At 45.0% G+C, this 24,078-nt stretch overlaps 1 protein-coding gene across 1 annotated transcript in view; it reads right to left on the bottom strand.

Annotated features, from left to right (window-relative positions):
• The window catches only part of LOC311149367 (rho guanine nucleotide exchange factor 25-like), a gene marked incomplete at its 5' end in the record, with an annotated part of 65,106 nt that overhangs the window by 10,325 nt on the left and 30,703 nt on the right, over positions 1 to 24,078 (bottom strand). Inside the window, 6 exons of the mRNA XM_084186535.1 lie at positions 10,995 to 11,064; positions 11,145 to 11,248; positions 11,920 to 11,986; positions 12,232 to 12,353; positions 18,979 to 19,089; positions 19,956 to 20,317. Of these exons, the coding sequence (XP_084042661.1) occupies positions 10,995 to 11,064; positions 11,145 to 11,248; positions 11,920 to 11,986; positions 12,232 to 12,353; positions 18,979 to 19,089; positions 19,956 to 20,317 (836 nt within the window). The remainder of the gene's footprint in view (positions 1 to 10,994; positions 11,065 to 11,144; positions 11,249 to 11,919; positions 11,987 to 12,231; positions 12,354 to 18,978; positions 19,090 to 19,955; positions 20,318 to 24,078) is intronic.

Here is a 24,078-nt window from a genome sequence, read left to right as displayed (position 1 = left end):
CCGATTGGTAATGACCAGGTCAAGGATTGCTTCTCCTCTTGTTGGTTGGTTAACCATCTGCTTTAAACTGTGACTTTTACATAGCCTCCCCACATCCTGCCTGTTGAAATCTCCTCCGATAAAAAAAACAATGGCAGGGTGTTTCACTTGTAGTGCATCAATAGTCTCTACTAAGTGATCGATGAGGATATCACCATGTAGTAAGTCAGGTGGGAAATACACAGCACATATTGCAATTCTGGAAAAGGAGGTCGATATGGTCTGACCTTAACCACTATGCACTAGTTCGTGACGTCAAGCATGTCAGGGGAAATGTTGTTTTGGAACCATGTCTCAGATACAATTTCTATGTCCGATTTAGTGTCCTTGAGACGCCATTCAAACTCGTCTAGCTTGTTGCAGAGGGAGCAGGAATTACAGAGGAAGAGTGCTGGTAAGTGCTTATTTTTTTTAGCAGGGGTTTGCACAGAGGCGTGTGCCTGGTTCAGGTGAATGGGCATGATGTGAATTAAGTTTTGAGCATTTACTTGCTGCCAGAGTGCATTGTTTAAAGTTCCGGAGTGGAACTGCTGACCGGAGCTGGACTAGGCACCGGTGGAGCGGACTACTCTGGCTCCGGAGTGGAGCAACCGACCGGAGCTGGATCAGGCACCGGTGGAGCGGACTGCTCTGGCTCCGGAGTGGAGCAGCTGACTGGTGCCGGACCAGGCACCGGTGGAACGGGCACGGGCCGTTGCCTGACTGGACACACGCACCACTGGTCTGGTGCGAGGAGCAGGAACGGGCCGGGCCGGACTGGCGACACGCACCACTGGCTTGGTGCGGGGAGCAGGCACGGGCCGTACCGGACTGGGAACACGCACCACTGGCCTGGTGCGAGGAACAGGAACGGGCCGGGCCGGACTGGCGACACGCACCACTGGCTTGGTGCGGGGAGCAGGCACGGGCCGTACCGGACTGGGAACACGCACCACTGGCCTGGTGCGAGGAACATGAACGGGCCGGGCCGGACTGGGAACACGCATCACTGGTCTGGTGCGAGGAGCAGGAACGGGCCGGGCCAGACTGGCGACACGCACCACTGGCTTGGTGCGGGGAGCAGGCACGAGCCGTACGGGACTGGGAACACGCACCACTGGCCTGGTGCGAGGAACAGGAACGGGCCGGGCCGGACTGGGAACACGCATCACTGGTCTGGTGTGAGGAGCAGGAACGGGCCGGGCCGGACTGGCGACACGCACCACTGGCTTGGTGCGGGGAGCAGGCACGGGCCGTACCGGACTGGCGACACGCACTACTGGCTTGACGCGAGGAGCAGGGACGGGCCGTACTGGACAGGGAACACGCACCACTGGCTTGGTGCGGGGAGCAGGCACGGGCCGTACCGGACTGTTGAGGCAGACTGGAGGTCTGGAACGGAGAGCTGGCACAACCCGTCCTGGCTGGATGCCCATTTTCGCACGGCACGTGCGTGGTGCTAGCACAGGACGCACTGGACTGTGCCGGCGCACTGGCGACACAGTGCGTAGCTCCGCATAACACGGAGCCTGCATGGTCACACGCTTCCTAGCGTGAGTACGGGGAGTTGGCTCTGCTCTGAACCCAGGCTCCGCCAACCACCCCGTGTGCCCCCCCCAAACATTTTCTTGGGGCTGCTTCTCGGCCTTTCTTCCTGACCGAGTCCTTTTGTGTTTCCGTTTGCCCTCTCTAACCCGGGCCTCCACTGTCGCCTCCCAAGGACGGCGATCCATCCCCGCCTGAATTTCCTCCCATGTCCAAGATCCCTTTCCGTCCAGGATCTCCTCCCGTCCAGGATGTCTGCTCCTGGGCACGCTGCTTGGTCCATTTTTGGTGGGATCTTCTGTCACGGATGTTGAAGGACGGGTCAGACCAAGGCGCAGCGTGAAATGCATACATGTTTATTTATCAAAATAAACACACGAACAAAACAACAAAACAACAAAACAACGAAACGTGAAGTCCTCAGGCTAAACACAATACAAGCTTATACACGGAACAAGATCCCACAACTAATGATTGCAAACAGGCTACTTAAGTATGAACCCCAATCAGAGACAACGAGCGACAGCTGCCTCTGATTGGGAATCACACCCGGCCAAACATAGAAACACAATACCTAGAATGTAAACATAGAAATAATAACATAGATCTCAACATACAAGAGTTCCATAAGTCAGGGCGTGACAATGATGTCCGTAAATACAAAATATAAACACCTAGACGGCTTTAGGAAATTAAATACATGTTAAAGCCACTAAAGTATAGGCAATGCTGAAAATGAGGAAGTAAGCTACAAAGTAAAATCTTTTATAAAGATTTGTATTTGTATTTATTATGGATCCCCATTAGCCAAGGCAGCAGCTACTATTCATGGGGTCTGGCAAAATTAAGGCAGTTATACAATTTTGAAAACATTACAATACATTCATAACAGATTTCACAACACACTAAGTGTGTGCCCTCAGGCCCCTACTCCACTACCACATATCTACAACACAAAATCCATGTGTACGTGTGTGTATAGTGCGTATGTTATCGTGTGAATGCATGTGTCTGTGCCTATGTTTGTGTTGCTTCACAGTCCCCGCTGTTCCATAAGGTGTATTTTTATCTGTTTTTTAAATCTGATTCTATTGCATCAGTTACCTGATGTGGAATAGAGTTCCATGTAGTCATGGCTCTATGTAGTACTGTGCGCCTCCCATAGTGTGTTCTGGACTTGGGGACTGTGAAGAGACCTCTGGTGGCATGTCTTGTGGGGTATGCATGGGTGTCTGAGATGTGTGCTAGTTGTTTAAACAGACAGCTCAGTGCTTTCAACATGTCAATACCTCTCACAAATACAAGATACCTCTCACAAATACAAAGATATCTGAGGCTGCAGCCAGGATTCAGCACTGCTGAATGGATAGCGCCTCGGGGGCCGTTCATACTGTATGAAACCCTACAGGTTAACTCTGTGGTGCTGAATGGACAGCAACCCTATTTTCATGTTCATTCAACAGTAGCCTAACCCCCAAATAAAATGCATTTAGGCCTACCTTTACTTGTAAATGAACTCCATTTAAATGAAGTCCAATAAAGTCTGAGTGATTTGCAGTTGTCCCGTACCATTTTCAAACTGTACAGTCTGACAAGATCAGCCTTTAGTCTAATGAAGTCAAAGTACTTTGCATATGTTGACAGGCTCTCTAGCTTGCTATCATCAAAATATCTTGACAAAGATTTGACACGCTGAGATGCATTTCGCTGACTGAGAGAGCACCAAGTTTAACTTGTGAGCATAACAGTGAATAAATGTAGCTTCAGGCACTTTTTATCTTATTTTGGCCAGCACACCATTAAGATGTAATGCCAACACTGAGGCCCCATCATATGTTTGAGCTACCAGCTTTTCAATGCAGTTGTACTTCCTTAACACTCACAATACATAATCCACCAAGGCCACAGCTGGTTTGTCATCACTCACATCATCAAATCCCCAAAACACCTCATTGACTTCGCGTTGAGCCTCATAACGCAAAATCACAGAGATCTGGCCTTTGTTTGTAGCATCTGTGGTCTCATCTTCTTCTACTGCAACAAATGGGGCTGCATTAATCTCATCTTCAATGTCCTTTCGAATCACATCACTGACTGTTTCAATCAAATCATTCTGTATTCTGTTTGATGTACCCGAAAGCACAGTGGAAGTCTCCAAGTGTCTAGCTAACCTTTCGTCTTTTTCAGGAAAGTTATACAATAACTCCACATAGTCTCCACGATTACATGAACTGGTACTCTCATTATTCAAAAAAATTGTTTTGCTCTTGTTTCCCTAGGTAGCATGTTGCTCTAATAAGGTCCTTCAAAATCTTACGGTTTTCCTTTACCTTAGCATTGTGGATGGTCACTTGTTTTTGATACTCATTTAACGCCAGATCGATCCGTGTGTTCCCAAATGTCTTTAAGGTGATCTGGTGTTGGATGTGCGATGCCGACTTTTTGTGTTTGTTGAGGGCATTGGTCAGGTTGTTGAGGTTGCAGCCGCCTTCTACCCAAAAGTTGTCACCAGTTGAGAAAAGCAGGCAGGGGAAACCGTATAGGCAGCTTACTGGTAGCGCAGCCACACAGCCATTATTTTGGTTCATACCACTTCTGTTTAAATGATCAGATGATTTTCTGCCCCTTCCTCTGATGTAGGGCCAAGCTCAGGTATGTGTCTCCCTTTCTGAATTATACCAAGTTTTCCTTGGAAATCCAACTTGGAAAATTGTTTGAGGTGCAGTAGAGTGTCCATTTGGTAGGTTGTTTTTGCTAGCTAGATAGTTTTGGTCAGTTTAAGGGATGTGTGCGCCAAATTATGTAGACAAGCACAAATGTGCAGAGTTTACCCACACAACATGTTTAGTCAATACGCCTGTGCAAAATATGAAATACGCTCAATGCAACGAATGTCAGCTAGGAAAAGCAGCAAGGCCTATGGTGACCCTGTCCATTAACAGTGACTGGAGTCAGGAACGGCTGTGCGCGTCAACGATTTGCATGGATTTGAATGGATGGGGAGGGAGGCATGCATACCCAGGTGCTTTTCCTAAGGTTTTGATGCAGTATTAGCAAATGTTTTGATTATGAGAAAAAACATTAAATAACAACAAATAAGCTTTTAATTAGATGACCACAGGGTAAGCACTGCCTACCCTGACTGCATGTCACTGCGTAGGAGAGGACACCCAAGAGGAAAGAGAGCAGCTTGTAACTCACAACAAACTCCAACTATTGTAGAAAAAAAGAAGGAAGGGAAGTGCTGCTAAGGTACACAATAGTAGGTTTTTGTAGACAGAAGGTGCTCTTTGGTAAAAGGGGTAAATTGGTGGGAGGCACTCTTCATATAATTAATTTAAATGCCTTTAAAAACTCTGATGCGTTTCGGCTGCATGGCCTTCGTCAGGGAGTACAAAGATATGATAATACTGTCCTCTTTTGAACAGCTCTTTCCAACCGTGACTGAATTAAGGATTTCCATCCGTGACTGAATTGAAAGGGATCCTCACAGAAGCTAAGGAGAATGGCAACATTTCAGACAATATGTTAAAATATATTTTCAATGGCAGCCCGCATATGGCTTCTTATTATCTTCTTCCAAAAGTCCACAAGAATCCCCCTGGTAGACCAGTCAGTAGTGGTAATGAAAGTCTGACAGAACCCATCTCCAAGTACATTGATTACTTTATTAAGCATGTTCTGCCATCACTCACAGCTTATCTTAAAGACCACAGATATTGAACAAAATTAAGGAATTGAATAATATAGGTACAGCTTCATTTTTAGTCACCATGGATGTGGAGTCTCTATACACCACCATTGAACATGAACAAGGATTGGTAGCTATGCACAATTTCTTGAGTACCCGGACTGAGACTGAGATGCCTCCCACAGAATTCATTGTCTCATTGACTGAATGGACTCTTAATAATAGCATCTTTGTCTTCCAGGACCATATGTTTAAACAAGTCAAAGGATGTGCCATTGGAGCTTGCTACAGCCCTTCCTACGCTGGTTTCTACATAGGTACAGTAAATGAGAAAATGACTTCATTTTGGATCCTTCTAATAACCACTTATTTGACCAAATTATATGGTGGGGACGCTATATTGATGATGTTTGCCTGTTCTGGTCTGGCTCAGAAGATGAACTTATTTCCTTCCACCAATACCTTAACAGCATTAACCCTAACATAAACAAACTATGGAGTACAGCAAGGATAACATACATTTTTTGGACAACTACTTTTCTAGTGGTTCTGATATTTCTAGCCTTGATTTGCATTTTGTTAACATATCTATTTCACTTTTTAATGTGTATAGTATTGCTTACTAGGTGTTGTCCAATGAATTCTGTAACCACTCCCTTTTCAAATCAGGGTCGATTGGAAAGTGCTGTTCAAAAGAGGACATTGCATTATTATGTCTTTGTACTCCCTGACGAAGGCCATACAGCCAAAACACGTAGGAGTTTTTAATCTTTGTTTCCATTGAACATGCCATACAAATAAAGGTATTTTAATTAATTATATGAAGAGTCCTCTTTCTAACTATTGATGGAAATGGCAGAACATCATCGCAAAACTCAGTCAATCAGCCACGAACCTTAAAAATGCACTCCGGCAGCAAGTGAATGCTCAAAACTTAATTCACATTACGCCGCCGTGCAAACCCCTGCTAAGAAAAATAAGCACTTACCAGCACTCTTTCTCTGCAACAAGCTAAACGAGTTTGAATGGCGTCTCAAGGACACTAAATCGGACATAGAAATTGTATCTGAGACATGGTTCCAAAACGACGTTTCCCCTGACATGCTTGACATCACGAACTAGTGCATAGTGGTTAAGGTCAGACCATATTGCCTCCTTTTTAATCCAAGATGGATGAGTACTTCCCCACCAAAACAGTGAGGCTGCACAACCACGACAACCCATGGATGACAGTGGAGATCAAGGCCCTAATCCAAGAGTGTAAAAAAGCCTTCTCCCAGAAGAACACTGTCCTATGGAACAAGTTGAGGAACAAAATACAATGCAAGATCAGAACAACTAGGCAGGCCTTCTACAGTGATAAAATCAAAGCACTGAAAAAACAAAATCCAGCGAAATGGCACAAAGAAGTCAAGGCTTTGGCCAACATCTTTAAGTTTGAGCCCACCTTCCACATTGAGGGGCTTAGCCCAGGTGATGGCCGAGGAATAGCCAATGAAATTAACAAATCACTAGCCTCTGTGATCTAGTTCATACCCCCCATCGACCATTACAGCTTCCCTCCTATCTACCATGAAGAATAGCTCCAACCATCCAGCATGGGATATGTATGAGAAGTTGGTTAAGGTGAAAACCCAAAACCCAAAAAGCAGACAGAATACCTGGCAGGTTCATTAAAGAGTTTGCTTACGAGCTAATTAGACCCATGGTCAATATCCTAAACGCTTCCCTCAACCAAGGAGTGGTCCCTAAGGAGTGGAAAGCTGCTTCTGTGGTGCCCCTCCCAAAGTCGAATCCACCCAGCCTTGCTGAAATCAGACCCATCTCCCTTACCTCCCTTCTAGACAAGGCAGCCGAGAGCTTCATCTCCCAGTGGGCAGTAGGAGACATCCTTCCCCAAATCAATGACTATCAAGGGTCTGTACAAGCATTCCGACAAGCTTGGCTTCATCTGCTCACTGGTCACCACTGACTATAGCAAGGCCTTTGACAGGGTCTGCCACAATGTGGTCATCGCCAGACTCCTAGACTTGGGGCTTCAACCATCACTAGTCAGGTGAATTGCTGACTTCCTATCTAACAGGCACCAGGCAGTTAAGTACCATGGCTCCATGTCGGACAGTGTCAGAGTGTCATGTGGCCTCCCTCAGGGAACATTGCTCAGGCCCATGAAAGTCGTTACATATATAAACACCACAGTAAGCGACGCAGCAGTACAACACTGGAAGTTCATGGACGATTTTAACCTACTAGAGGACAGACTCCAGACTGCACCCTCTTCAATCCAACAAGACCTGTCCGACCTGGAGTCATGGTGCAACTATAGACTATTGATGAGTTGAGAAAGTCACAATAAAGCTTGCGCTCTGTTCCTTTCCTGCACACAGCTGTTCTCTCATCAAGTGATCATATTTTCACCCATCAGACTATTTTCAATTTAATCTTAACTAATATGTAAAATTCTTTACTAATATGTAAAATTAGTTGATATTTAGAATGATCCATTATTAAATGGGAAGGAATAGGGTCAGGGGAAAAATACATGTAATATGTATGCCCTCGAATAGCAAATGAAGGCCGCTTTCCCTCCGGTCCATTTTTCAATGATGCCTGGTAAGCTACTTCAGTTTTATAGTGGTGCTATGCTTAATTTTTTAAATGATGGCTGCCTGGTAAGCTACTTCGGTTTCATAGCGTTTCACTCCACGGATCAACCACTGTTTGAGGAGCATGCTCTCGCTGCACGACAGGTGATATTCCGCCCAAGCTCTGTATACCATGGGCTCTCCAACCCTTTTCCTGCAGCTACCCAGTCCTTAATTGTGAAATCTGTTCGGGAACATCGATAGTAACAGGTTTTCGCAACAAAACATATTTAACTAAACTGTTGAAAGCCCCTCTGTACACTCAAGGAAGGAAAAAAGGAGAGGGAGGAGATGGAAATGCATGGTGGTGAGATATTCTGTATAGCTAAAGGCAATGTGCCACACACTTAATTATTAAAATATAAAAAATCCCCTATTACTAGGCTATTCAAAATCAAATACAAATTCACTATAATTGTAGGCTATCTGTAAGCCGCCCTGCACAATCAATGAACCAACAGCATCGCATAGGGCTATACGTTCTCTCCCAGACTCATGGATACACATTTTGGAGCATAGCATAAGGTAACCAGTCCATACAGTATGCATAATAATACAGTCCACACAGCAATTACTCTAATTTATAGTCTAGACCAATTATGTACCAAAGACATCTTAGATCAGTTTTGTTTTATGTTTTTCTACCATGTGTAATACACGGTAGGCTATGTATTGTATAATGGAACAATCATCATTCTAATTCTGGGTTTTTTTCAGGTATGGACTCACAAGCCTATGCGTATGCATAAGCTCTAATATGTGTATGGGTGTTTTGAATTAATCATCACCTTAGAAAGCACTGTCCATTTAGTTGTGTTAGGCTTTGAAACAACATCCACAATGACCATGATTTACACTCAGTTTCAACCTGCTGTTGAACTTCAAATTGATCATCACAGTGAGGTGAGTTTTAAAAGCATGATACTGTTTTCGATTGTATTTGCATTGATGTCAGAGTGGTTAGAGGAACAATAGAGCCCTGAGTACCAGGCCATTAGGACCGGATGGTCGTTAGCAAGTTGGGTACTACCAAAGCATGTCCAGAGTGCATAAGAGGAGATTACCGTGACTCAACGGTCACGTGGAATTTTACTGCAGTCATGATTCAGGGCTGCCGGTGTGGCGATAATACGGTAACAATAATACGCAACAGCCCTAGTCCAGAGACAGTCACATGATTCTCCACCAGCAGAAATGCAAAGTACTTCACACCTTCATCTCCAGAAAATCACCGGATCTACCATCATTGCACATCAATAACAGAGCTCCTGAGAGTTGAAGCCATAAAAATCCTAGGTATCCTCATCCAGGCAGATCTCCGTTGGACAACACAGGTGGATGCAATCTCCAAGAAGGCCAGTCAACCCCTGTTCCTCCTTAGGAAGCTGAAATTTAGCTCCGTCCCACAGGAGGACATGGTGACGGTGTACACCACATACATACGGCATGTGCCAGTGTGGCACTCTGTTTTAACCAGCAAACAGCAGGACAGGATCTAGAGGATACAGGGCAGGGCGGTGAGCATCATACTGGGTGTGGAAAACAAAGGCTACAGCAACGCTTGCAACTGCCTCAATCTGCCCTCCTTGCAAACGCGTCTGGAAAACCGGACCGCAGAGTTTGAAAAGACCCTCCTCAAACCGGGCCTCTACCGACACGTGCTGCCCCCAGAACGCTCCTCCATCTCTGATCGTGTTACCCGGTCCTCAACAATGTTGGAATCCATCCAAGAAGCGTGATACCATACATGACTAGGCTGCTCAACCAGTACCATACATGACTAGGCTGCTCAACCAGTACCATACATGACTAGGCTGCTCAACCAGTACCATACATGACTAGGCTGCTCAACCAGTACCATACATGACTAGGCTGCTCAACCAGTACCATACATGACTAGGCTACTCAACCAGTACCATACATGATTAGGCTGCTCAACCAGTGAGCTATGGACAGCCACATCTGTCTTACCCTTAGCACTGACAGTTTTCCAAAATATATGTATTTTAAAGTTGTAGTTTTTATTGTGCTGATGATTTTGAATAGTGTATTTATGTGAATCGTGTCAAATAATTAATTGATACCTTGTAATGTCGAATTTGAAATAAACCCTTCTATATAAAGGTTCTCCTGGACTCCATTTTGTTTTTACAGGCCATGTTGCTAGTGTGCTTGTTTTCACAGTTTGACACCATTAGATTTAGTTACAAGCTGCTTTATTCCCTCACAGCCTTTTAACTTCATCACGTCTTCAAGTCTTATTGAATTGTTTTAAAGGCCAGGGAGAGAGGGAGAGAGAGAGAGAAAGAGCGAGAGCGAGAGCGAGAGATAACTCATTAACTCAATCTATTTAACTCCAAGTTGGTCGAATTAACCCAACATGACCACTCTGTCTCCACTTAACCAATTAACATAAATGTAATTATCTGAATCCACATCTAAAGCTCTACTCATTAAGTTATATTCTAAGAACAATAAACTCTGCAGTATATCTGTACACTATATCTTTCATCTCCTGTTCATTTTTCTCCGTACCAGACCACAGATACAGGGGCAGAAATAGGTCGTCTTTGGGGTTGGAGGAAAATGGTCTGCATATCAAATAGTCTAGTGTTTATTATTTCTGAGACTTATTTATGTAGCTTTTTTCTGCCTGTTTCTTCAGACTGTTATTCTCCACTTGCTTCCTGACCGTTCAGTCCAGCCACACACACACACACGAAGGCATGCACGCACAAACACACACACACACACTTCCTGACTGACTGGTCAAGTCGTGTCTGGTCTGGTCTGGAGGCTAGCCAGCCTGTCTGTGGCTAGAAAAACACAGGCAGGTCTAAGACCCTAGCTATCAATAACAAGGAAGTGGAGGGGGAAACGCTGGTGTGTGTGTGTGTGTGCAGGCTCTTCTGAGACCTATCTATAACAGGGAAGTGGAGTGGCGAATGCTAGCAGCTGACATAAATCTTGACAGGGGCACGGCACGTTGGAGTATAAATAGGAGCTCTTCATGTGTTTCCTCACAGCTATTTACCTCAACTCACACCAAACAGACACAGGAAACAGCTACTCGCTGTGTGTGTAAGTAGACTCACATGCTTTATGAAAAGTTGGGCCAGTCTCTCTGGTTCTGCTATACACTTCTCCAGTTCCCCCAGGAAGTAGCTAGACAGAGAGAGAGAGATAGGTTACACACACACTATCACACACAATCACACTCTCCACAGTACATCTTCGATACTCACTCTTTATGCCAGTCGAACATTTGGTGAATGTTTCCAAATACAATCTTGTCTTTTCCCTTCATGTCCTCAGGTATGCCCTTGGTATTCATAGTGGCCATGTAGCCCTGTAGAGGAGACACACACACACACACACACACACACACACACACACACACACACACACACACACAACCTCAGATCAGATATACTGTATGTGACTGACTGGGATTCGAACCCTGGTTTCCTGCACACAACAATAATAATAATAATAATAATATGCCATTTAAGACTGTGTTAACCTGCTGAGCTAAAGCCTATGTATTACTGTAATATATACTGTACATACCTACCTGGAGAATAACTATTTCTGACTTGGAAAAATATAGGCATGTCGCTATTATGTTGCTATAACAACACTGGGCCCAAATGAACTTTCTGAAATCTTCAGTTTTGCTGAGACAATAATTTCTTCACCTACAGTGTATATCCACCGCTGTCATTGTAACATGATAGTAATCTAATATATATATATATATATATATATATATATATATATATATATATATATATATATATTCATCCCAATAACAGAATGGCAGTTTTTGGAGCCAGACCAAGCTATGTTGAAAGAAACTGAAGGTATTGTGATGACAAGGATTTCAAGGCCAAGTAATAGAATACGTGGGTGGGGGTTCTTCTTATGCCTTTGTTGATACAAAAGGCGAAGGATTTCAAACTTCTTAAGCCGCTGTTGATATTACTGTGATTGAATATGGTTATAATGCTGTATTCTCACCTCTACTATGAACCTCAGGTCTTCCACATACAGTTTCTCTGTCTCTATGAGTTCCTTCAGTACGTACCTGGACAGAGAGACAGAGGATGACAAATACTGCAGACTTTTGGTGCCCCTGTCATCCCCATCAATACAAAATATTTGCAAACAGTCTTGTCCGTTTAAGATGACACAGTGACACTCTCATGTAACTGCTGTCAGTGTGTTGATACTTATGGCAATGCTGTGTTGTACATCAAACTTTGGATCAGTTTTAGAGTGAAGAATAGTAAGGGCAGTGTTGTGTTGTGTAACTAAAGGTGAACCACTTACATGCTCTTTTCTAAGGCACTCCTCCTCTCCTCATTGTCAGCTGCGGCTGATGATTGGCTGGAGGTGTCGTCCATCAACACTGAGCCGTTGTCATCTGGATAGACATTGGTGGGCTGAGTATCCTGTTGAAACAGAGGGGACAGGGAATACGGTTAGGATATAATCTGTGGTCCGTTGGCATTTTTAATATAGCAGGAGAGAAAAAGGGTGAGGGAAATATCCAATTGAGGGATAGAGAGGCAATGTAACGGGGGGTGAGGGAGGGAGAAATTGAGGTAAAGAGAGAGAAAGGCAAAGTGAGGGAGAGAGGGAGGGGAAATTGAGGGAGATGAGCGAGAGAGAGGCAAAGTGAGAGCGGGAGAGAGAGGAAGGGATGCAGACAGGCAAAGGGAGGGAGAGAGAGAGGCAAAGTGAAAGAGAGAGGGAGAGAGGATAATGATGCAGGTTGCCAAGGTGACCAGGGAGGGAGAGCAGCCAGACACTAGGGACAGTGACAGAATGATAAGGGGATCTGATTGTCACCAATAATAGTGTATGGTGTGGAAAAGTCACCATGAAAGAGAAAGACAGAGGGAGAGAAAGAAAGAGAACAGGGTAGGTAGAGACAATAATTTGACAGAATGTCTTAGGTATAGAATTACATATAATTTAATTGGATCTCTGTGGTGTTAGCATAGCACCCAATTAGGGCTGGACGATATGGCCAAAATATCATAGCACTGTATTTTTCATTTTTTTTATGGTATTTTATGTTTCTGAATAATAAAAGTTCTAAATATGCTTTATGGGTTGTGCATGACACTAGGATGGCAAGACATTAATTGTAAGTGGTTTTAATGGGCTTTCTCCATTCTGATTGTTTTAAACTGTTCAGCCAAACTGTTCAGCCAAAACTGACAGTGAAGTCCTATTGTGCATAGGAATCAAAATCCTCTTTTGTAGCCTCTAACTCTGGTACTCTACCAATGGTTGCTATTTCCATAATTATTTGTTCAATTCCAGCATTCACTTCCATGATTTTATCAAGTTATTCATTTCCTGCACTAATTTGTTATCATTTAAACATTGTGTCACGTTTCTTTTTACCTTAGTATGTCTCTATAAAAAATAAATTGTTGGCAGAATAATTATTCTCCTCTTTGACTGCATTTATGGCTTCAATTGTAGTTCTTACTTTCGGCACTTGTAGTCCATGAGCCAGACTCCCAAATTTGGGACGTCAGGCTCACTTGGGGTGACGATGTCTCAAATATATTTTTTTGAAAGTGTATGTCCATAGATTTCAAAATGTATCAGGGTTTCCTTTTAAAAGCAATTTATACAGGTAATTCTGATATGTACCCTAGAGGTCAAAGCTCAAAGTTCTGTTGACCTGAACCTTCCGAACTTGTGTCTAAATATGCTGATGGATAGCTGTGAATCTAAGCTGTGAATCTAAGCTTTCCAATGATTTATGATTAAAGGGTATAAGTGTACAATACCTTGTTGTATACTGACATTGTTTGTCATAGGGTAACATCCCTATGGGAAAAAATGAATGGAATGGAGGGATGAATGAGAGACTGATAACACAGAGAATGCTGCCATTGCTGCACTGCTATCACACATTTTCCAACTCTAGAGACATAGATTTTTTTTAAACTCACCACTATGAGACATCGTCACCCCAAGTGAGCCCGACCGACCCCATGGCTCATGCACTATGGGGTAGTCGGCCATTTTTCTGTGGGTCTGTACTCCCAGAGTTGTGGACTTGTTGTGCTTGCAAGTTAGCTAAGATAGCAGTTCTCTTCTCAGCTGTTAGCAGTGATTTTTTCGAGTCATTACTGAATTATTTAATGTAACAAACATTACAATACTGTTATAGAAGGTAAAGTAAAAATCCAAACCAGTCCGTGAATGAATACCGGATATAATTTTTTACGGTTTACTGCCCAGCCCCTACACCCCAGGACGTTGGTGGCACCTTAATTGGGGAGGACGGGCTCGTGGTAATGGCTGGAGTGGAATCAGTGGAATGGTATCAAATACATCAAACATGGTTTCTATGTGTTTGATGCCATTCCATTTGCTCCGTTCCAGACATTATTATGAGCCGTCCTCCCCTCAGCAGCCTCCACTGCTCTACACCCAATGTAGAAATAGTAGGGTACAGACCAGCACTGAACATTGTGTCAGCATAAACATCCAATCCCAATCCATTCAGGAAGTGTGCGACATAGTAAACAATCAGTTGGGTTGATGAGGTACGCATGAGTGCCTTTTCACAGGCTACTTTCCTGGAACTTAGATACATTCCCAAGGAGATCCCTGAACATTGAAGCATTGTCTCTACACTACAGCAACGCTTGTATGAGCAGTAAGATACACTGTCATGCTTGTGTGAGAAATGAGCATCTCTTGTTCATTGGCCACAGTCTTCTGCTCTTCATGTACATGTCTTAGAATAGAACTGAATGTGTGTTTGTCAACCTTCTTAAGACATGCACACACTGACTCCCCTGTTTAAATGGTCGGCAAACCACTCTTCCTTTTCTTGTGAAAGTCTCCCTTCTTTGTTGAGCAATGTTGTTCAGCTTCATCAGCTTTCTTTCTGCTTATTCATTCACTCGTGACTGAGTAAACCCTCTGTCTGTCCTCACTTCTAGGCCTCCATGTTCCAGCCATGCACATCTTCTCCGACTTAGACCCACAGTACACAACTAATCAAACACCCACATCCTAAACACACTCTACACACGTAGATACACTATATATTCAAAAGTATGTGGACACCCCTTCAAATTAGTGGATTCGGCTATTTCAGCCACACCCGTTGCTGACAGGTGTATAAAACTGAGCACACAGCCATGCAATCTCCATAGACAAACATTGGCAGTAGAATGGCCTTACTGAAGAGCTTAGTAGACTTTCAACGTGGCACCGTCATAAGATGCCACCTTTCCAAGAAGTCAGTTCGTCCAATTTCTGCCCTACTAGAGCTGCCCCAGTCAACTTTAAGTGCTGTTATTGTGAAGTGGAAATGTCTAGAAGCAACAACGGCTCAGCCGTGAAGTGGTAGGCCACACTGTCCTCGGTTGCAACACTCACTACAAACTGCCTTTGGAAGCAACGTCAGCACAAGAACTGTTTGTCGGGAGCTTCATGAAATGGGTTTCCATGGCCGAGCTGCCGCGCACAAGCCTAAGATCACCATGCGCAATGCCAAGCGTCAGCTGGAGTGGTGTAAAGCTCGCCGCCATTGGACTCTGGAGCAGTGGAAACGCGTTCTCTGGAGTGATGAATCACGCTTCACCATCTGGCAGACCGACAGACGAATCTGTGTTTGGAGGGTGCAAGGAGAACGCTACCTGCCCCAATGCATAGTGCCAACTGTAAAGTTTGATGGAGGAGGAATAATGGTCTGGGGCTGTTTTTCATGGTTCGGGCTAGGCCCCTTAGTTCCAGTGAAGGGAAATCTTAACGCTACAGCAAACAATGACATTCTAGACGATTCAGTGGTTCCAACCTTGTGGCAACAGTTTGGGGAAGGCCCTTTCCTGTTTCAGCATGACAATGCCCCAGTGCACAAAGCGAGGTCCATACAGAAATGGTTTGTGGAGATCGGTGTGGAAGAACTTGACTGGCCTGCACAGAGCCATGACCTCAACCCCATCGAACACCTTTGGGATGAATTTGGAACGCCGACTGCAAGCCAGGCCTAATCGCCCAACATCAGTGCCCGACCTCACTAATGCTCTTGTGGCTGAATGGAAGCAAGTCCTCGCAGCAATGTTCCAACATCTAGTGGAAAGCCTTCCCAGAAGAGTGGGGGCAGTTATAGCAGCAAAGGGGGTACCAACTCCATTTTAATGCCCATGATTTTGGAATGAGATGTCCACATACTTTTGGTCATGTAGTGTATGTGGTATTAGAGTAGTGGCCTGAGGGCACACACTTAATGTGTTATGAAATGTAATGTCATGTAATGTTAAGGCAGTTATATACAATTTAATGTTGCTGGACCCAGGGAAGAGTAGCTGCTGCCTTGGCATCAGCTAATGGTGATCCTTAATAAATACAAATACAAATACAAAAACAAATCCCTGTGACTCCTCTGCCAGTCTCCCTGATGGATGGAGGGTACTTTCTCTAGTTCACCACCAGCCCTGCCCTCTGGCCTGGTTCAACCTGTTCAGCCGCTATTTGTTCAAATGTTTACTCCCGCCCAGACTCCTCGGCATAGCTATATGTTCACCTGTGGCCTTTTATTTCCAATCAACTTCTGCAAATGTAACCTTTTACTAAAGATGTAGAGTACACAGTGGTTGTGTGTGTCGGTCTGGCTGTCCGTCTGTGTGTGTGCATGTGTGTGTCCTAGCTTTCCTGCCCTGGCTGACAGGTCTCTCCCTGACTGCCTGATCCTGATCATTACCACATGTCCTCTGCTCTGGTAGAACCCCAAAGGAAAGAACACTCTCTCTTTCTCCACCCCCCCCCCCCCCCTCTCTCTTTACTCCTCTATTTTTGCTTGCAAAAGCTTAATAAAAGCTGAGATCACGGCTGTTGTTGTTCCTACAGGAAAACAATCCCTTAGTGAGGTGGAGGTAGTGTGTGTGCTTGTGGGCGTGCATGGTGATAAAACTATATTCTATGAACTCTCCAAACTCTTCCTTTCCTACTTGAAGGAGAAACTATGAATCTCTCAAAGTGCATCCAGACAGTAACAGTCCAGACAAACGTTTATCTCTCCTGAAGAGAGGAAGGAAAACCCCTTTGATAAATAGAGCAAGCTGAGCTATAACTCTTGGTGCATTTTAGTCCAGTTTCTTGGGTAACAGTACTACATTGTTTGACTGTTTGACTGAAGTCCGTCGAGGAATTTTCCGTTGACTAACAAATAATAAACAATTGATCAAACTGGGCCTCTGTAGGAATGTTAGGTCAGATTAGCAGATCAGTATCCTGAATGAAGAGGTAGAGGAAGAGGAAGAGAGGGAAATAGGGTAAGCACTAAACAGAATGTACTGTATATGAGTTAAAGAGAAAGGGAATTTACTAGAATGTGTATAAGAGTGAATGAGAATAAGAAATTGGCAGAATGAAAGTCTAATCTTTTATCTCCTGAGGGTGGTCAGAAGACAAAAACAGAGAGAGAGAGAGAGAGAGAGAGAGGGCAAGAGAGGGAGGGAGAGGGAGAGTGAGAGAGAGAGAAAGCAGAATGACAGAAGCCATGACCCTGAGATGACTGACCTACATACTTTAATCCCCCTCTTTCTTTCGCTCAATTTTTCTAATTCTCTCTCTTTCTCTCACACACTCTCTCCCGTTCCTTTTCTCCCTGTCCCTTCTGTCTCACTCTCTCTCTCTTTCGCTCACTCTCTCTCTCTCTCGTTCTCCCCCCTCTCTCTCCCTTTCCCTCTCTCTCCACCTTGTCTCTGTCAGTACAGACGGAACCAGTGATCTCATTCCCTTCTCTCCCCTGTCTCTGTCTGTGTATAATCCTGCCACCAGAGCCTTATGACTGACTGTTATTATGACTGAATTGTTATTCCCCACAGCCAGAACTGGAGGGGAATAACAGACTTAGCAGACTGATGTGGTGGTCTGGTGCACCTGGGTCGTGTTTAGCAGGGCACACTGTAACAAAACGTTTTGCAACGGAAAACAAAAATAGGTGTTCTAATTGGACAAGTTCAGATATAGCTCCCTTGTTCCACTGAGTTTTAAAACCTTTATCAATACTGACCCTTAAGAGTCCAGTTAGTCCTGTCTCTCTTATGTCTGCCTGACGCAGTATCCATTATCTAGGCCCGATTACAATCTTCTCTGTTTCAAATGCCATCTATCCCATTTGCTGTTGCCGTTCACACTTCATTCCCAATGTTTGATGTGTAAATGAAACAGGTCATTGTGTGGACCTTGTCATTTCCAGGAACACATGTCATCTTCCATTAAATTTCTCCTCTGTGCCATTTCCTTTTTATCTGGAGGCATGTTCTTTGTAGTTGAATGTGAAGCATCCATCACACAGAACCCTAACAAGGGGTGCGTCCCAAATTGCACCCTATTCCCTATATAGTGCGCTACTTTTGACCAGAGACCTATAGGGTGCCATTTGGGCCATAGCCTTGACAAACCTTCCCCACTGGACTGCCTCCTATTGATGAACTCTGAGAGGGCCTTGTGTTAATCTAGGTGTCTGTCCGTCTGTCTGCGTGTGTGTCCTTCTGTGTATGTTTGAGACAGAGAGAGTGTGTTTGATCTGCCAAGCCCAGCAGCAGCGGGTGGGGGGGTTGTGAGAGGGGCTCCCTTTCAAATCCAGGTCTGTCTCAGGGCCATGGAAACAAAGCCTTGTGAGGTCACCATGTCCCTGTCTGGTTTTCCTCAGAGTAAATCTCCCCTAGTCCCCCACACTGAGCAGCAACAGAGCCAATACCGTCAATAGATTACCAATTCATTTCTTCAACAGTTCAGTGCGATTTATTGTGTTGTTTTAGGTTGGATAAGTTGACTGAGTATGTGCTCTCTGACCCTGTTGATAAGATGGATTGCATGACTGTATTTACCTTGTTTAGCCTCCTGGACCTAGGCATTTGCTCGGGGGCTAACACGAGTTGTCAGGTCTCAGGCAAAGTTTGTCAACAGGCAAACATGGTTCCCCAAACCACCTCTGTTACACAGGGCTGTAGGTGTGAACTCAGAGTGTGTGTGGGTGTGTGTGGTGTGTGTGTGTGTGTGTGTGTGTGCGCACGCGCGTCGACTCACCTGTGTGTAGGCCAGTGAAGTACAGCCTTGTAGTGAGTCGGACAGGTAGCTGGGAGAGTTTAGGGTTGCTGGGGAGAGGTCCTCAGGACTGGCCAAATTATACCTGCACTCCTACAACACACACACACACACACCGCATGAGCACACACATACACACACAGCGAGACAGAAGGAACACGATTCCTCAACATAACACAGCAACATTACTCAACACATCAACATGAATCAGTGTAACACTGTGACTGTGTCAGAAACATCCCCAGAGGTGAGAGGCAGGACCACCATCCACAGTGTAACGAGCAGCATCAGCCCTGCCATAGCTATCACACTGTCCACCATGTGTTTACACTGGAGCAGTCATTCATAGTATTCATAGGCGAGGTATTGTACTGTCAATAGGCTGTGGTTAGGGAAGCTAAGTAGAGATAAAACATACTGTATATCTATGGGGAAGCTGGCATTACTATATATTTACACAGGAAGACTTGTAGATCTGTGTTTGACAGACAGCTGCACTAAACAATCGTTAGTCTATTTACTATTGAGCCTGTTCATAAGCCTATGCTACCTTGTGATATGAGACATATATATCTAGCTATTATATACAGATTACTGTGGAGTTATACAGAGTATACTGATGAGTTTACTTTTGAGGAGGCACATTTCAGATCTGTCACTAGCCATAGTCCCAGTGTACAGTAGCTACTCCTCACTGTGATATATGTACATACCTGTATGTGTCGCAGGAGGTCGGTGGCACCTTAATTGGGGAGGACGGACTCGTGGGAATGACTGGAGCGGAACAGGTGGAATGGTATCAAATACATCAAACACATGGTTTGATGCCCTTTCATTCCTTCCGCTCCAGCCATTATTATGAGCTGTCCTCCCCTCAGCAGCCTCCACTGGTACGTATGTAGGTCTATGGACACTACTGTACCCTTAATACTGGTGCTTAGCAATGCCTCTCCACTCACCATCTCTTTGTGTGTGATGGGTAGTATGGTGTTGAGGTGGTCCTCTGATCCCAGGGGGTTGCCCAGCCCCAGCCCTCCCAGGCCCAGGTCATGACTGTGGCGAGGGGGTGGAATAGGAGGAGGCGGCTTGCTTCCCTCATCCAACTTCCTGACCTGCCGCTCCCCCTTAGCGCTGGTGGAGATGTTGACGGCCCCGGCGCTGAGCTTGCGGACAGGATTGGTCAGCCACCTCTTCAGGGTGCTGACGGAACGCCGCGAGCCCGGGGAGCTGGGGGCGGAGGTAACGGACGCCGTCACGGTCGGGGGCAGGGATGCCACGGAGGTGGAGATGCTACCCTCGCTGCCCGCCGCTGAGTATGAGTCTGGAGAGAGAGAGAGGAGGGAAAGAGAGAAAGAGAGAGATATAAAGAAGGACAGTGGGAGGAAGAATATAATAGATACTTAGTTGTCCATTTTTTAAACGGAAATTGAATGATTTGCTATCACAATATCCAACCTCATACACAAACAAGGTTGGTAGCAGCACAGGGTCAGCTGGAGAGCAGCGGCATCAGAGAAGTTGGAGGGAGAGAGAAAGACAGAGATGGAGGCGGGCAAAGGTTACATAACCGGTCAAGAGAAGTCGGGGCTCGTGATAGAATGATAAACTCTCTAAGTCAACTACTGGGATTTCTCAGGTCTCCTTATAGATGGATGGGAGTTTAACTAAGGCAAAGGGCAGCAGCAGACACACACCTGCATGGACACATGGTGAAGCCCGGCAAACCACAACAACATCAATATAATAAGACAAAGATGGGAGTCAAAGTTTGGTGCAGAGCTAGAGAGGGATAAATCCAGCTAGCTAAATACTGGATGACCATAGAGCTGGATGACCATTGAGCTGGATGACCATAGAGTTGGATGACCATAGAGATAGATGACCATAGAGATAGATGAGGTATTCTGAGGAGAAAGCTCCCAGTTTAGTCCCCGTAAGGACAGAGGGATGGTAAGGTGATAGTGTGTTAACAGTAACCCTCCCCTCTCTCCCCCTCCCTCAACAGTAACACATCAGAGGAAGAGAAGTGGAGGGAAACCTAAATAAAGACGGCATGGAGAAGAGTATGAATAGGCTTTATTCGTCAACGCAGCTGTGTAGCTGTTATTAGTACAGCCATAGAGGAAACATTGTTTAGGGCATTTGCGGAGTTCACATTAGCCCAACCGGGCCACTCTAGTTTTAACACTGTATGTGAGCTGGTGTGGTATCACATGACACTGGTTGGTCTGGGGCAGATTTGAGTGGTTATGTTGGTTTACTTGTTTGGAACCGTGTGACTTCAACGATTCAAAAAATAGCCTAGACAGGATTATCTGTTCTTCAGTGATGTGGGACATGGGAAGCGAGTGGGGGGGGGGGGGGGGGGGGTCTAGAATGGACAGGGACAGGACGTTCTCTTCAATCCAATGGACCGGAAGATCTTTGTCTGGTTATAGCTTTGCTTTTTGACTTATCCCTTTTCCTTCTCCCATCCATCTCCATTCCTCAGCCTCAGCCTGGGATAGTCTTTCCTGTAAGATGTGTGGTGGTCATCTTTTGGGTATAGCTTCGTTTTCTGGTCTCTTTTCCCCTTCCCCCATCCCTCCATCCCTCCATCCCCCATCCCTCCATCCCCCAGTCCTCCTTTCCAGTAAGATGTGTTGATGTGTGGCTGTGGTCTTTTATCTGTGGTGAGGACATAACTTACCCTCTCTTCCCATCCATCTCCCTGACCCCTGACCTTTAACCCCTGATCCTCTACTGTCACGCTGACTGCAGATGGGGGAACGCTTTGTAAGTTGTTTCTTCTCCTAACGGTGTTATCACTGATTGACAATGGCCGTGGCAATTTGTGAATTGGTTGTTATGTGAAGGTGGAAGTGGTTTGACCTCTTTTGCCTGATTCTTCATGAGAGAGAGAGAGAGAGAGAGATGATCTCACTACCATAGTCTAGTTTGCGTACATTAGTTGTCTGTAAAGCTTCTGCCGACATAAAGCCAGTGGCCCAATTTGTAAGTGTTTCTACATCAAAGCTAGTCGCCTCTATAAATCCACAATCCTTCTCAGTGTGTGTGAAATTATTCATTCAGGCTTAATTAAATATCTCCGTCTAAACACAAAGAACCCAGTATGCCAGTTTCAGTACAACGAGCCATGTGAAATGTTCCCTTCACTTCTCTTTTCGCCGTCAGTCTCTTTTGAGATCAAAACAAAAGAAGAATATTGTCTATAAATCATATTCTCTATGTCAATGTTTTCTATTAGATAAACATAGAAAAATTATGTCCATTTTGCAATAATCTTCCTCCTCCTCTTCCTCCTCCTCCCTACAGGGCTATTGCCTTGCTGATAGTTACCATAGCCATTAAAAACAATAAATACTTCAGCACATTCAATGCGCCCCTGCTGTGTGTGGCTATCTATCTATCTATCTATCTATCTACTGACTGTCTCTTCTCTTCGATCTAACATTGTTTCTTGTCTTCCTCAAAGTTTGGCTGAGGAGAACAGATTTGGTCCTCGGTCTCTGTTCAACATATCTGGCCCTAGTATAGATGTTTTATAGATGGCATGTGTGTGAGCTCAGAGTGGGCTGTTTTTCACGAAAACACACACCCACCCACATGAAAGAGTGTAGAATCCAAGGGGATCTGAGGCTGGAGAGATGGGGGGATGAATGGAAGGAAGGAAGGGAGAAGGGAAGAGAGGAAGAGAGAAACAGAGGGGGTACAAAGAAGGGAGAAGTTGAATCCGGAGGGAGGGAGGGGAAGGAAACGGGAAACAAACACTGGTTAGGTCAGGAGAAGATAGAGAGAGGCACAAAAGGAGAGAGAAACCAGAGTGAATGATACCCTGTTACGTGAAATATCTGACATAGGAAAGAATCAGAAGCATCATTTATTTAAAAAAAGCCTAAAGCACATGTCTATGCAATAACTACAGCTAGTCTAAAGAGAATGGTGGAAATGGAGAGGGATCTTGAGCATTTATGATGGCACACCAAATACACACACACTCTCTTTTACACACACACACACATACACACAGGCAAGGGTTCTCAACTGTTTTCGCTCGCCTCCTTGGGAGGAAAGGAAACGTGGAAACAAATGCGCGTGTAAGAAAGTAGACTCGCACGTCATCAGACAAATGACGTTTACACAGGTGGAATCCCAAAAGAAATGTCTAAAGTGATAAAAGAAATGTAGCTAGTTGTGGCAGACATTTTCTAGATAAAACGATAAGTAGCGTATCGTTTTTAAATGTTTGCTTTTCTCCTCTGACTAAACAGCTAATTCAAAAGGGGGGGGGGGCCATTTGAAAACACTTCCGTGCTAGCCACCACGAGGATACTTGTGCATCCTCTGCTGAAGCAGCAATCGAGGATGGGAGCATAGTCCTCAGTTCGGCTACTAACAAATTGACACTTTCCTCGACAACTCGACCACATAACGGTTTCCGGGTCACGGAGGAGAGGAGGACAGAGGAGTCGAGGAGAGGACAGACTTTTCCCAATTGAAAATCTCCCTATGTCTGCAGCCAGCCGTCCCTCCTCCAGTTCAGCTATTGTTAAGGGTCATGATTCAAAGCATGGACACAGCCAGTAACACCACCCTCAAACCCTAACCATCTCCAGACTGCATAGTACCCCAGCAGAATATGCTAATGCTAAACCAGTGGTGTGCAGTGGGAAAGCTACAGCTGAACCAGTCCTTACGGCATTCAGTGGGAAGAGACATTAAATGCCTGGAGCATTTCCAACATGGAACTGAGAACACCAGTAATCTCACACACATACTCACTCACAGGTCAGACTTTCCATTGACCCTCACCGGGGTCATAGATTGAGATCCGGCTCTCTATTGGTTTCTGTATTGTGTCTCGCAATCTTGTATGAAGGAGATATAGCTATAGAGCCATTCCATAATTGGTTCTCTCTTCTCTCTCTGTGTGTGAACAACAACATCAATGGGGAGACACACGTGAAAAAGCACTTCAACACAAACACACACACACTATAACACAGAGGCGCTCCGTCTCGTGATGGTGCTGGATAGTGAGGGGAGCATTGTGTTTCTATACACTTTGGAGATGGAGAAACA

The sequence above is a fragment of the Coregonus lavaretus genome (assembly GCF_964263955.1).
Source record: "Coregonus lavaretus genome assembly, chromosome: 22".
Lineage (NCBI taxonomy): Eukaryota > Metazoa > Chordata > Actinopteri > Salmoniformes > Salmonidae > Coregonus > Coregonus lavaretus.
This window is presented reverse-complemented; position numbering and strand designations above follow the sequence as displayed.